The sequence below is a fragment of the Lolium perenne genome, chromosome 7 (genome assembly GCF_019359855.2).
Source record: "Lolium perenne isolate Kyuss_39 chromosome 7, Kyuss_2.0, whole genome shotgun sequence".
Lineage (NCBI taxonomy): Eukaryota > Viridiplantae > Streptophyta > Magnoliopsida > Poales > Poaceae > Lolium > Lolium perenne.
In genome coordinates this window covers 40,732,501-40,743,179 of record NC_067250.2, presented here as the reverse complement: position 1 = coordinate 40,743,179, position 10,679 = coordinate 40,732,501, and the positions used below count along the sequence as shown (strand labels likewise).

The 10,679-nt window shown below is 40.4% G+C and overlaps 1 protein-coding gene across 2 annotated transcripts; it reads left to right on the top strand.

The window, feature by feature from the left end:
• The first annotated feature begins 3,281 nt into the window (after window positions 1–3,281).
• LOC127317741 (uncharacterized) lies at window positions 3,282–8,549 on the top strand. 2 transcript variants are annotated; one of them, XM_051348341.2, is made up of 7 exons: window positions 3,282–3,633; window positions 4,875–4,932; window positions 5,847–5,927; window positions 6,055–6,090; window positions 6,719–6,958; window positions 7,042–7,180; window positions 7,742–8,549. In XM_051348341.2, exons 1-7 carry the CDS (start codon window positions 3,455–3,457, stop codon window positions 8,221–8,223), a joined length of 1,215 nt encoding a protein of 404 aa, XP_051204301.1. In that variant the 5' UTR covers window positions 3,282–3,454; the 3' UTR covers window positions 8,224–8,549. The 2 variants fall into 2 exon arrangements, with proteins under 2 accessions (XP_051204301.1, XP_071680781.1); XM_071824680.1 differs by lacking the exons at window positions 3,282–3,633; window positions 4,875–4,932 and adding an exon at window positions 5,559–5,579.
• The last annotated feature ends 2,130 nt before the right edge of the window (window positions 8,550–10,679 follow it).

The window sequence follows — 10,679 nt, the reverse complement described above, 5'->3', positions numbered from 1 at the left end:
GACACGTGCTTGTCGGCGGTGGACTCGCCCAACGGTTGCTTGGCGGCGGCGGACTCGTCAAAGTGTGCTTGGCGGGGCGGCCTCCCACTCCGCGTGCTCGGCAGTGGCGGCCTCGCTCGAGGTGTGTTCGGCGGTGGTGCCCCCCCACTCAGTGTGATCGCCGGCTGCGGTGGCCTCGCCCGAGGCGTGCTCGGCGGCGATGGCCCTCGCGCTCGTCGACCCTCCCTGCACTAGCGACCTCTGCTTCCCCTCGTCGCGACGGTGACAGAAAGAGATTGTGTGGTGGGAAATAGTCGTGAAAGGATAAGAGATAAGGTTGGCACCACCGGTGGCTGGATGGCTGAGCGACGCACGATTAATTTTCCCGAATCTTATAGCGCCGCACAGAAGAGAGGCTTATGCGGCGCTTCTGGTTATATTTTCCCTAGTTTCTTTACAAATTTCTTAAATCAAACAAGATCTAATATGTCAAAAGACTTATATTATAGAAACAGAGTGATATATATACCGAATTCACGCACGGTGGCACTCATATTAGGCAAATTGCCTTGCTTGACATAGAGCCAAAAGAAATTGTAATCCAACTTTATGCCGGCAAGCAAAGGGATAAAAAAAGCTGACATTTTGTCGTTATTTAGGGGATTTTTTGGGCTGTTAGGTTGGTCTAACATTTTTTTTTGCAATGAAGCCCACTAAGGAGCAACGCCAGGCAGTCTTCGCTCAGCTACCTGGCCTACTACAGTGAATATTCAGGCCCAGTCGCTGACAACAAGCGGGCCCAATATTATGTACTATTTAAAGCTCCATAAAAGAGAAACACAAGTATTCAAACCGCTCGAAAATGTCCACACGTATTTAGAGAGAGGTTTATTTCAAATATTCGGAAAGAGTGGTGAATGTAGTTTACCACAAATCTTAATCGAGCTTTCTTCCTACCTAAACAATAAAATGATTCCAAAGGCTCAGTTTTAGATTTCATCCCAAAAATTTGGAAAAAGCAACGGAACAATGACAAGCGCACACGAATACAAGAAAATGAAAAATTCTAAAGGTTCCTTGAAAACTGCGGCAATTTGATATCAGCCGTTATCCAAGGTATTTAAACATTTATGAGCAATTGAGTGAGACATGTGCATAGTTTCATTAGTATCTCCGAAAATTCAATTCAGCTACCGAGCGGATATGCTCCCTCCACCCAAAAAATAATATATTTCTAACTGCCAGATAATTCAATAAAAAAATTGGCATGTAAATCCCGACAATCCATGCGTGTTCTTACAGTTTCACGAAAAAATGATATTTCTTGTGGTGGATGTAAAAATGATAATTTTTTCACAAAAAGCCTTATTTTTAGCACTCCTTTTTTTCGCAGCCCAAATGACAAATCGATTTTCTATGGAAATATTTTGTACGCATGTAGCATGTGGTGATGTACACGTGAATTTTTTGTTTGAAATTTATGATATTTCTTCATTTCAAAAAAGGGAGCATATGTACCTAAGAGCCAAAACATCACTCTCACCAAAGCTAATATGTCAATATAGATTGCGAGTTGTAGAAACTTTAGCAATCAGGTCGGCTACACCCGACCACAATACCACTAAGGTATTCAAATATGATTTTACTTTTCAAGTACTTGTAGAAAATGTTTCCTAAAATGTTGAATGACCAAGTGCCTCCCATCATGCCGGTGCATACATACAAAAAAAATGCTTAAAGAGATGGCAAGTTCAGAGAGCCAAGATACGCCAGCAAGATAGAGACCAAGGTTGGTGTGAATTGCTTATACGGGAGTTGTTGCAACTTGCAACCGACCTAAATCGATTATTATTATTAAGAGAACTGTGTATAAACTGATCGAGTTTGATGACTTTGAAGTCCAACGCGTGCGACGAGAGGCAAACAAGATTGAACATGGTCTAGCGGAAGGTGGATGCAATAACAAACTAGTGTAAAACTTGCTTAGGCGTGCCTGCAATGTATGCTTAAACCTTGTGGCATCTGAGGGTGTCGTTGATTAATGATCCAAAGAAAAATTAAGCATGTTCTGACATTGCACAGGTCGTCATTGACGGTGGAGCATGGAGTAGCACACCCATGCATTTTGAGTTGGCTAACTAACCTGGGGCCTTCTCTACAAATGGAGCAACCACCCAAAAATACAATACACATAGGGCTAAAATATTTTTAAAATAATCAAACTTAATTATAGATAACTTTAACTTTATGCATGCCCCGTATATTTCTGTAAGACGCACTGATTCCAATTGTTGTTCTCTTCTAATGCTTCCACACCAGTCTTACTCTAGAAGATATATAATATTGGCTATATGATAGCTGCAATATGTTACCTACACTATGAGCGATTTTATTGGGCATGTTAGAAAGAGCTCCGTGTCCAAAACATGAGGAAAATGGGCGAGCGAGGTTTGCCTCTCCATTTTTTAGACAATTAGATGGCTGTTTTTTTTTTTTGAGAAAAAAATAGATGGCTGCTTATCCCCTTTAGTGACGTTAATACTAATACGGTCATTAAAATGGCAAGGAGATGCATTTGCTGGATAAATCAATTTTGTATGTTTTTTCTACAAATGTGTTTTTTTTATTAAACTTAAAGTGTCCACACCCGATCCTTGCGAGGTTTATTTGGTTAATGAAAACATTGTTGATTCCCTCAACTTGAAGGTGTTTGCCTAGCCCTACTTTTGGCCCTATTTCGGTAATGTGCAATCCTTCTATCGATCCGAATAGTGTTCCACATGTGAATAATAGAGCTTTATAAGCTTGAAAACAATATTGGCCTCTTGTTAGTATTGGAATGACGAAACATCGAAAGGTATTGGAATGACGAAATATGAAAATGAAAAACGAGTTGTTAGGTGAGAGCCGTTTGTACTAACTTAAAATTTCAACTTATTACAAAAGTGCCAAATGGTCCTTGCAGATGCTAACCATTATTAAAAAAAAAAAGATATTTAGCTTTTCTATGGAGCTACTAGTATGATGTCACATGTTTGACTGAAACATTATTGAATTGTTACATTTTTTACGTGCTCGGACTATACTCTCTCCTCGTCTTTATCCAACGAGCCGAGTAGGATACCTTCCACCCCTCACCACTAAAATCATCCAATAAATATAAATGCGCCGGAGGAGAAACCCAATGGCGTACTCGTGCAGAAACCGCAAAAAAGATGCGAAGAAATCCATCCAGCAAAACAAACAAAAAACAATAAATAGAGAAATCAATCCGCGCGCGACGAACCAGACGCCAAAGCGACCTACTACTCCCCCTCTTCTCATCTTCCCATCCCAATCCCAATCCCAATCCCAATCCCAGCCCACCTGCGCGAGCTTTGTCCCCTTCCCAGCCGGACGACCGAGACAGCACCGCAAACCCTCGCTCCCCCTCCGCCTGCTTCGCCTAGGTTCTGCCGGAGGAGCGGCGCTGGCCATGTGGCCCGGCTGCGGCGGCAGATTCTACTGGGGGCCCGCGCCGCCGGCGGGGGCGAGGGGCGTCGTCGTGGTCTTCGCCTGGGTGTGGAGCGACGAGGCGCAGCTGCGGCCCTTCGTCGACCTCTACGCCTCGCTCGGCTGGCGCTGCCTCGTCTGCCACCCGGACCTCGTATCGCTGTGAGTCTCTCGCCCGCTCCTACTTGTTGCTCCTGTAGCTGTTTGATTCGGGGAGATCTATTACTTGTCCGGGCTAGTTGAAGCGGTGCTTCAAGCTCTGCAGCGTATGCTTTCACCCTCGAGTGTAATTATAGCTGCGGTTAGGTTCAATTTTAGAGATTCATCACTAATTTTGTGTCTATCGATGCCAATTATAGAAGTAACTAGGCATCGGCCTTCAGGTTTAGCTGTCTAGGACATTTTCGAGTGGATTAGTAGTGTTGCATCGGTCAACTCCATTCGCCGAGTATTTCATCACTGCGGTGTCGGTCCTCTTAGTTCGAGAATTGATGTAGCTGTGTAATTTAAACTCTTCTGCATGGTTTATATTGTCGCTTTGCACGCTTTTAGGTCAAAATATCTGCCTAACTGCAGCAAGCGAGTGTTTAGCGTCTTAGCGAGCATGCTTGCTTTGGAGTTTGGCTAGGCTTGGAGGTTTGGCTAAGCTATATTGATTGGGGGCTGGTCGAAGGTGTTGTGTTGTCGTTCTAGGATTTTGGCGCGTAATCGGGGTTGCGAATTTCGTGAAGGAATCGGTTTTGGAATTGTAATCAAAACTGCGTAAAGCTCGAATGTCCTGAAAACTTGATGCCTTCTACCGTCAGTTTTTAGGTTTTGGATTTAATTTCAGTCAGTACTTGCTATGGATTCCCCCTGATCCAAGTTTATTTTACTTCCGTACCTGTTTCTTTTGATTGTTATTATTATCATAGTGGGGATTTCAATGCATTACATTCCCTATGACCACCAATACAAGTGTACAACTACTATTCCAGTTGTTTGTTGAACTAGCAAAAGTAGCTAAAATATTTATATGGATTTCATCAATCTGTTAACAATGTTTGGCACATCTATGAGGTGAGGTCCACACAGAGTTTTGTAGTCATTCCTATTTTTGTCTGGACACATCAGAGTAATTACTATGGAATATGTTACTAGATTTAGTGTGTCAAAATTAGATGTTGCTAAAGGTACAGTGCCTTCATAAAAATCATTTATCGCTATGGGTTATGGTGTTGCTTCATAAACCTAATTCAGCTAGGCATTTCACTTGAAATGACATTTGAGTGGGTTCCATTGTAATACTATCTTTTACTTTATGGGTTATGGTGTAAACTGGCATATGGGTTCCTCTGCACTCTGCACTCTTTAGATCCCTATGTACATCCGATGGTACTATGCTGATTCTTTTCTTCTTCCAGGTATCTCTCTGAGAAAGCAGCAACACTAGCATGTGGTGTTATTAGTGCGCTGGCGAAGGTTAGTTTCTTTTCTTGGTCATTACCACATTGCATAGTAAGCACTAGTATCTCTGTTCTTCAAATGAAGAACATAATAAATAAAATTGCATGTTCCTTGATGTTTTGGCCAATGATCTTATTGTATTTGTTAGGAGTAATCTTGTCAATGTAGTTGGCTAGTAGAAGGAGCTAGTTTAGTCGTGAAGTATCCAGGGTATGTAGAGAGAACTCTAGAATAAGGAATGTTCTAGAGTGAGATATTTAGGAGTAGTATGAAATATCTAGAGTTTATAGAGTATTTTAGAAGTATAGTGTACGTTTTGAATTGTGCGACATGGCAACAATCTAAAGGGTCATATACAAGCATATATATAGGGTACCACCCCTCCCATGTAACCAAGCTTGGTACACTTGAGATATCTAACAAACCTTCCTAGTAGCACAAGCTTCCTGGTAGTATAAGCCCTGTGCGTGTGAAGTACATCAGAATAGAGTTGTGTGTGAAGCACGTCTCTTTAGGAGAGAGAGGGAGTCATGGGTGTGAGCTAGTAGCATCACTCCTACAGTATTTAGCCTATTGTCCACTGGTACTATTATGATATGGGACTTCGCCTATGAATCCTTATTTACTCAAATGCTGTATACGCAGAAAATGTATAGATGAAAGTGAGAACCCTATGAAAACATATTTACATTTCGGATCTCAATCCTTTTCATTTCTTTTGTGCACTCTGTACAAGCAACAATGTCTACATGATCTTCTTGCTGATTAGAATCTGAGTCATTCACATGTTGGCGTGATAAACTTTCTGTATTGTTAGAAGAATGTACAAACTATCCTGGAATGGGACTAGTTTTACCCTTTTTTCTACTGGGTTGCACTTCTTTTGACATAACTTTTGTTCTAAGCTATGATGAATGCCTGTGTTTCAGGAATTGAAAGTAAATCCATTACCAACTGTGCTTGCTTCTTTTTCTGGTGGTTCAAAGGGATGCATGTACAAGGTTATTCAGGTGTGTGTTTGTTTAGTTCTTTCTGTTGGTATCTGATTGTGACTATCATCTATTTGTAATTGTAGCAGTTAACCCATCCCCTGCCCTTTCACATTTAATTGACTGGTGTTGCTTTTTTTTTTTCCAGTTACTAGATGGAAAATGCGAAGGAGATGCAACAATGGTATGATATTTCCATTATTTCCTCTTGTCCTGAAGTTGGCATATTTATTTCTCTCCATATCTAGGATAATGTGAACAGATTAAAAAACCTCATTTAACTGTTCTGCCAAATGACATGTGGATGCAAGATTGGATTACTACTATGGGGTACATGTGATGAAAATTCAGTATTTATTTGATTTAGTCTACGATTTTTTTTATTGCATTTATTGATTCCTTGCTCAAGAGACAGTCCTCACCAACATGTGAACAGTAAAGTGTTTACTAGGTTTTCATCTTCAGTTTGTATGTTCCTATTATTTTCTTTGTGGAACACATTAGTGTGGATAGTTTTTGAAGTCTCTCATCCTTAGTGTATGTTGAAGTCCTCGCTTTCTTTGTCATTTTAATTATGTTGTGACTTGGCATATTTTAGTGTATGTTGAAGTCATCGCTTTATTTGTCATTCTAATTATGTTGTGACTTGGCATATTTTAAGCTGCATATGTCTGATCGCCCGAACATACTTGAAGTGTCTCATCATCATTGTATGTTTAAGTCTCAGTTTAGTTGTCATTGTCATCATGTTCAACTGAATTTTAGTTGGTGAACATGTTTAACTTTGTTGACGCAAATTTCCCATTTTGCAGAAGGACTATCGGCTGGTGAGAAACTGTATCTCTGGGCAAATCTATGACTCTGGTCCAGTGGATTTTATGAGTGATGTTGGCACCCAGTTTCTCCAAAATCCTGTGATTGGCACTTCGTCTCAACCATCCATGATACGCTCCTTGATGGCAAAGGCTCTGGCATCTGGAATGGATACTCTCTTCCCAAGCAGAATTGAAGCTCAGCGTGCAGAATATTGGCACACACTGTACTCATCAGCAGTAAGTCTGGTTTTGCCTTCGTGATTTTGCAAATCATCCTCAGTGGCCACACCAAATATTTTAATTTATTATTGTTAATGCAGGGGTTGGGTTCGGTTCTTATATTCTGCTCGGAAGATGATGATCTTGCTCCATGCCATGTTATCTGTGGTTTTGCCAGGCGTTTGGTTGAATTAGGCACAGATGTTAAAATAATCAAGTGGAGTGATTCCCCCCATACTGGTACGACTTTATTTTATCTTCAGTGTCTAGTCTTCTTTCATAGGACAATTGATTACTAACATAAAATGTGACATATAATATCAGAAATGTGGTTCTGCATGCTTACAATTGTGGCAGTGTGCATTCCAAGACCTTGCATTTATATCATATTTGGATTTGTTAATTGCAGTAAGATTGCCCGATAGGTATGCAAACTTTCATGGCCATAAGTTCAAGTCCTAGAGACCTAGATCACAGTAGAAGGATAATGAAGTAATTATTTCCATTATCTTGGCTAACAGGATTTTCCATGCATTTCAGAATTTTTATTTTATCGACACAATACTGAGCTCAAGTGTTTGATACGACTGTTTGGATGCTTATACTTAGTCATGAGGGCAATCACAATATAATCTCAGGATTTAGTACTATAAGCAGTAGGCTACATAGAGCCTATAGCTTGTTGTAGATATTTGGCTATTTATTTCAGTTTCATCAACCAAAGTCCTTGATATTTTCTTCTCTGCTGGGAGTCATGATTGTAGATTAAATTCACAACCAAATAACTTTCATATCCCGCAGGCCATTACAAGTTACATGAAGCGGAATACAGAACTGCTGTAGATGATATACTGAAGAAAGCTCTTGTCACCTTCTGCCACAGAAGCCAGCTGAATCGCACAAGTGTTGCAGGTGATCAGGAGTACAAGATAGCGCACTGTGTGTGCAATCTACACAATGTGGCTGCCAATTCAAATGAGAGCTTGAGAAGGGTAGCCAACAGTCCCAGTGACCACTTCTTCTTGCCAAGTTCGAAGGACCATAATGAATCCAGGGAACCTGATTCTTTGATTGAGGAGCAGAGACGGCAACTAACTTATCCACCCAGGATGGAGCCCCAAGGAGTCCTTGGCCAAATTATGTTTGATGTTTGCGTTCCGAAAAATGTTGAAGGATGGGATATCAAGCCAACAGTGTCTCCGAATGGACGACCAGCATTGTCTTCTGCACGGCAACTGGGTCCTTTCAATCCCATCAAGTACCTCCGTCGTTCAAGACTATAGTTTGTTTGCAGCAAATGAGAATTTTGTGTACATAATGGAGGCAAAGATTATGTAAGTTCCCTTAAGATTTGACTTATTTGCTGTTTCTTCTTATATGCCTTTTGGCGAGAGAATGTGCATACCCTGTGTATATTATGAGGGTGTATATTAGAAAAGGATTGGTATAGGTAATAGCGAAGCCGTTAAGGCGCATACTAACAGTATAGGGAATGAACTGCATTATTATTACCTTGTAATCTTTTTATTCTTCGTCTAATATTATGTAAGCTAACTATATCGGGACAAAACATTTTTCTTGCCAACAGTTGCTGCAGTTTAGCATTTCATTGATGCTCTTACTACCACTCTTAAGTAAGAACTTGCGTACCTGGGACTTGCATCTCATATCTTTGGCTCGGAGATTTGTGTTTATGATGTGGTTCTGTAACCCAGTACTGTCATAGATAAAGCTTGCTGGTTAAAATATGAGTATTATTTGTCCCGCGAATGGCGCATTTACATATCTGTTGAAACTTCATCGGTTCTTCCTCACTCCTGTTTTCTTTTGAAAGCACTAAACTACTGGGTCTGCATCAAGTGAAAACAACCAACCTTACATGTTGAAATGATCGATTACTGATAGCATTAGCGCGAGGGTAGTCATTTTCCAAAGCTAGTGGACACCTTCTAGCTTTGTTTCTGTACATCTTTTTGAATACGGTGTTTTCTGATGACTTTCCAGCGGAGTATGTCAGGTATCGTATCTACTTTAGAAAATTGTATTCTTCAGGAACAATCAGCCTGGAAGGTTTTGCAGAGCTACTGCCGAGTCTTTTTGACATAGCCACATCGAGCATTTTTTTGTTCCATGTTCCTTGTTGGAAAAACGGAAAGAAGACAGTTGTCCAGATCGGGTATGAACTTTTGCATAACTAGCGCTGGCAGCACAACGGTGCTAAATACTCAAATTTGTGAAGATTTGTATGTATCTGCGTGTTTCATTCTGTAGATAAATGTGAATCTATAAAAATCCGAGTTACTTTTTTCCGGACAGATGAAGTAGCTCTACTTTGATGAGTATAATAATTTCATACTTTCCAAGTTAATTTCATGTCAATACAACCCAGGGACCAGGGTATTCGCTACATCAGTAAGTTCCTGCTGTGTCGAATAACAGAGGACCCCACGTACTAGTTAAATCTCAAATAACATCAATCGACCACCACAATTTTCTTGCCCAGTTGGAACAAGAACAAATCCCTATATTTACAGAAACGAAAAATTGCTGCATGTGTTTATATCGTTCTGGCGATAAAGTCTAGCTAGACACTAATCACACCCTACCAGCATAAACAACCTGACACTTTGCACAGGGATCGCTGATCCACGAATACCTCTGAAAGCCTACCCAAAAGAATACGATTCTTCGTTAATGAATAAGTTATCTGCAACTTCCAGACAAAGAATCTTGGAGTACTGAGGCTTCTGTTGGACTAGTACAATCACTTTCCTAAAACAACTCTCGTCATTCTCCCTAATACATCAAGATATTGTCCTACAACCACTAGACCAGTGAATATTTTATAGGACGGCTTGAAAGAACACGCAGATCTAGATTCATCGAAGAACAAAGTGCAGATCGATCATGATGAAAATGTTGGGAAAATAGGCGCTGAACAAGAGTTTGGCTGGTCAGTGGATTGCCCAGAGATGCATGCCTATTGGGCTGCAAAATTTTATAATTTGAAAGGTTGCTCTCCTGCCACACGGCCGAATCATACGATTAACTTTTATGGCTTTGTTAAAAAAAACTTTTATGGCTTTCATCTTTTCAATTTGAGCATCAAATATATCTGCAGGGCTCACGAAGAAAGGTAGGCACATCTGACCTTCTTACTCCATCCGTCTCAGTTTACTAGTCTTCCCCGTACCTCTAGATCGTCAATTTAACCTAACTATATCACTAGAAAATAGAACATCTAAACTTTCTAATGATATAAATTTTATAACATATAACTAACGCTAACTTGATCAAATTTGCGACCGAGCACGCCTAATAAATTGTGAGAGAGGGAGTAGTCCAGTGAATTTATTTTACCTTGTAGTTCGAGCTTCAGGAAACTGTACCCACATCACACACGCATTCTGCTAAAGAAATACTCCTATGAACATTGTACTCTTTCATCGTCGTAGCCAGTTTCTACCCGTCTATTTGGCATCACAAAAGTGCTGGGCAGATCTATAAAATAATAGTGAATTCCACTTTTTATTCCTAGTTATGTATTTGTGATACTAATTTACTCCATCGAATGATAAATCCATCTAGATTACCACTTTTAGAAGCTTAGGATCCTCGTTCATGTCCGTTGGGCAAGGTGTGAGTTGATGTACGGGGTTCAAAAATATCATAACGACAATAAGGAATGGAACAAATGGAAGGGAATTCTAGGCATAATTGTCGATAACGTTCTCTGATC

Excerpts from the sequence above, each read along its gene's own strand:
- LOC127317741 (XM_051348341.2), top strand. The coding sequence starts at position 3,455 with ATGTGGCCCGGCTGCGGCGGCAGATTCTACTGGGGGCCCGCGCCGCCG. Across the intron at positions 5,928-6,054 it reads GCATGTACAAGGTTATTCAG|TTACTAGATGGAAAATGCGA; the intron begins GTGTGTGTTTGT and ends TTTTTTTTCCAG. Across the intron at positions 7,181-7,741 it reads GAGTGATTCCCCCCATACTG|GCCATTACAAGTTACATGAA; the intron begins GTACGACTTTAT and ends CATATCCCGCAG.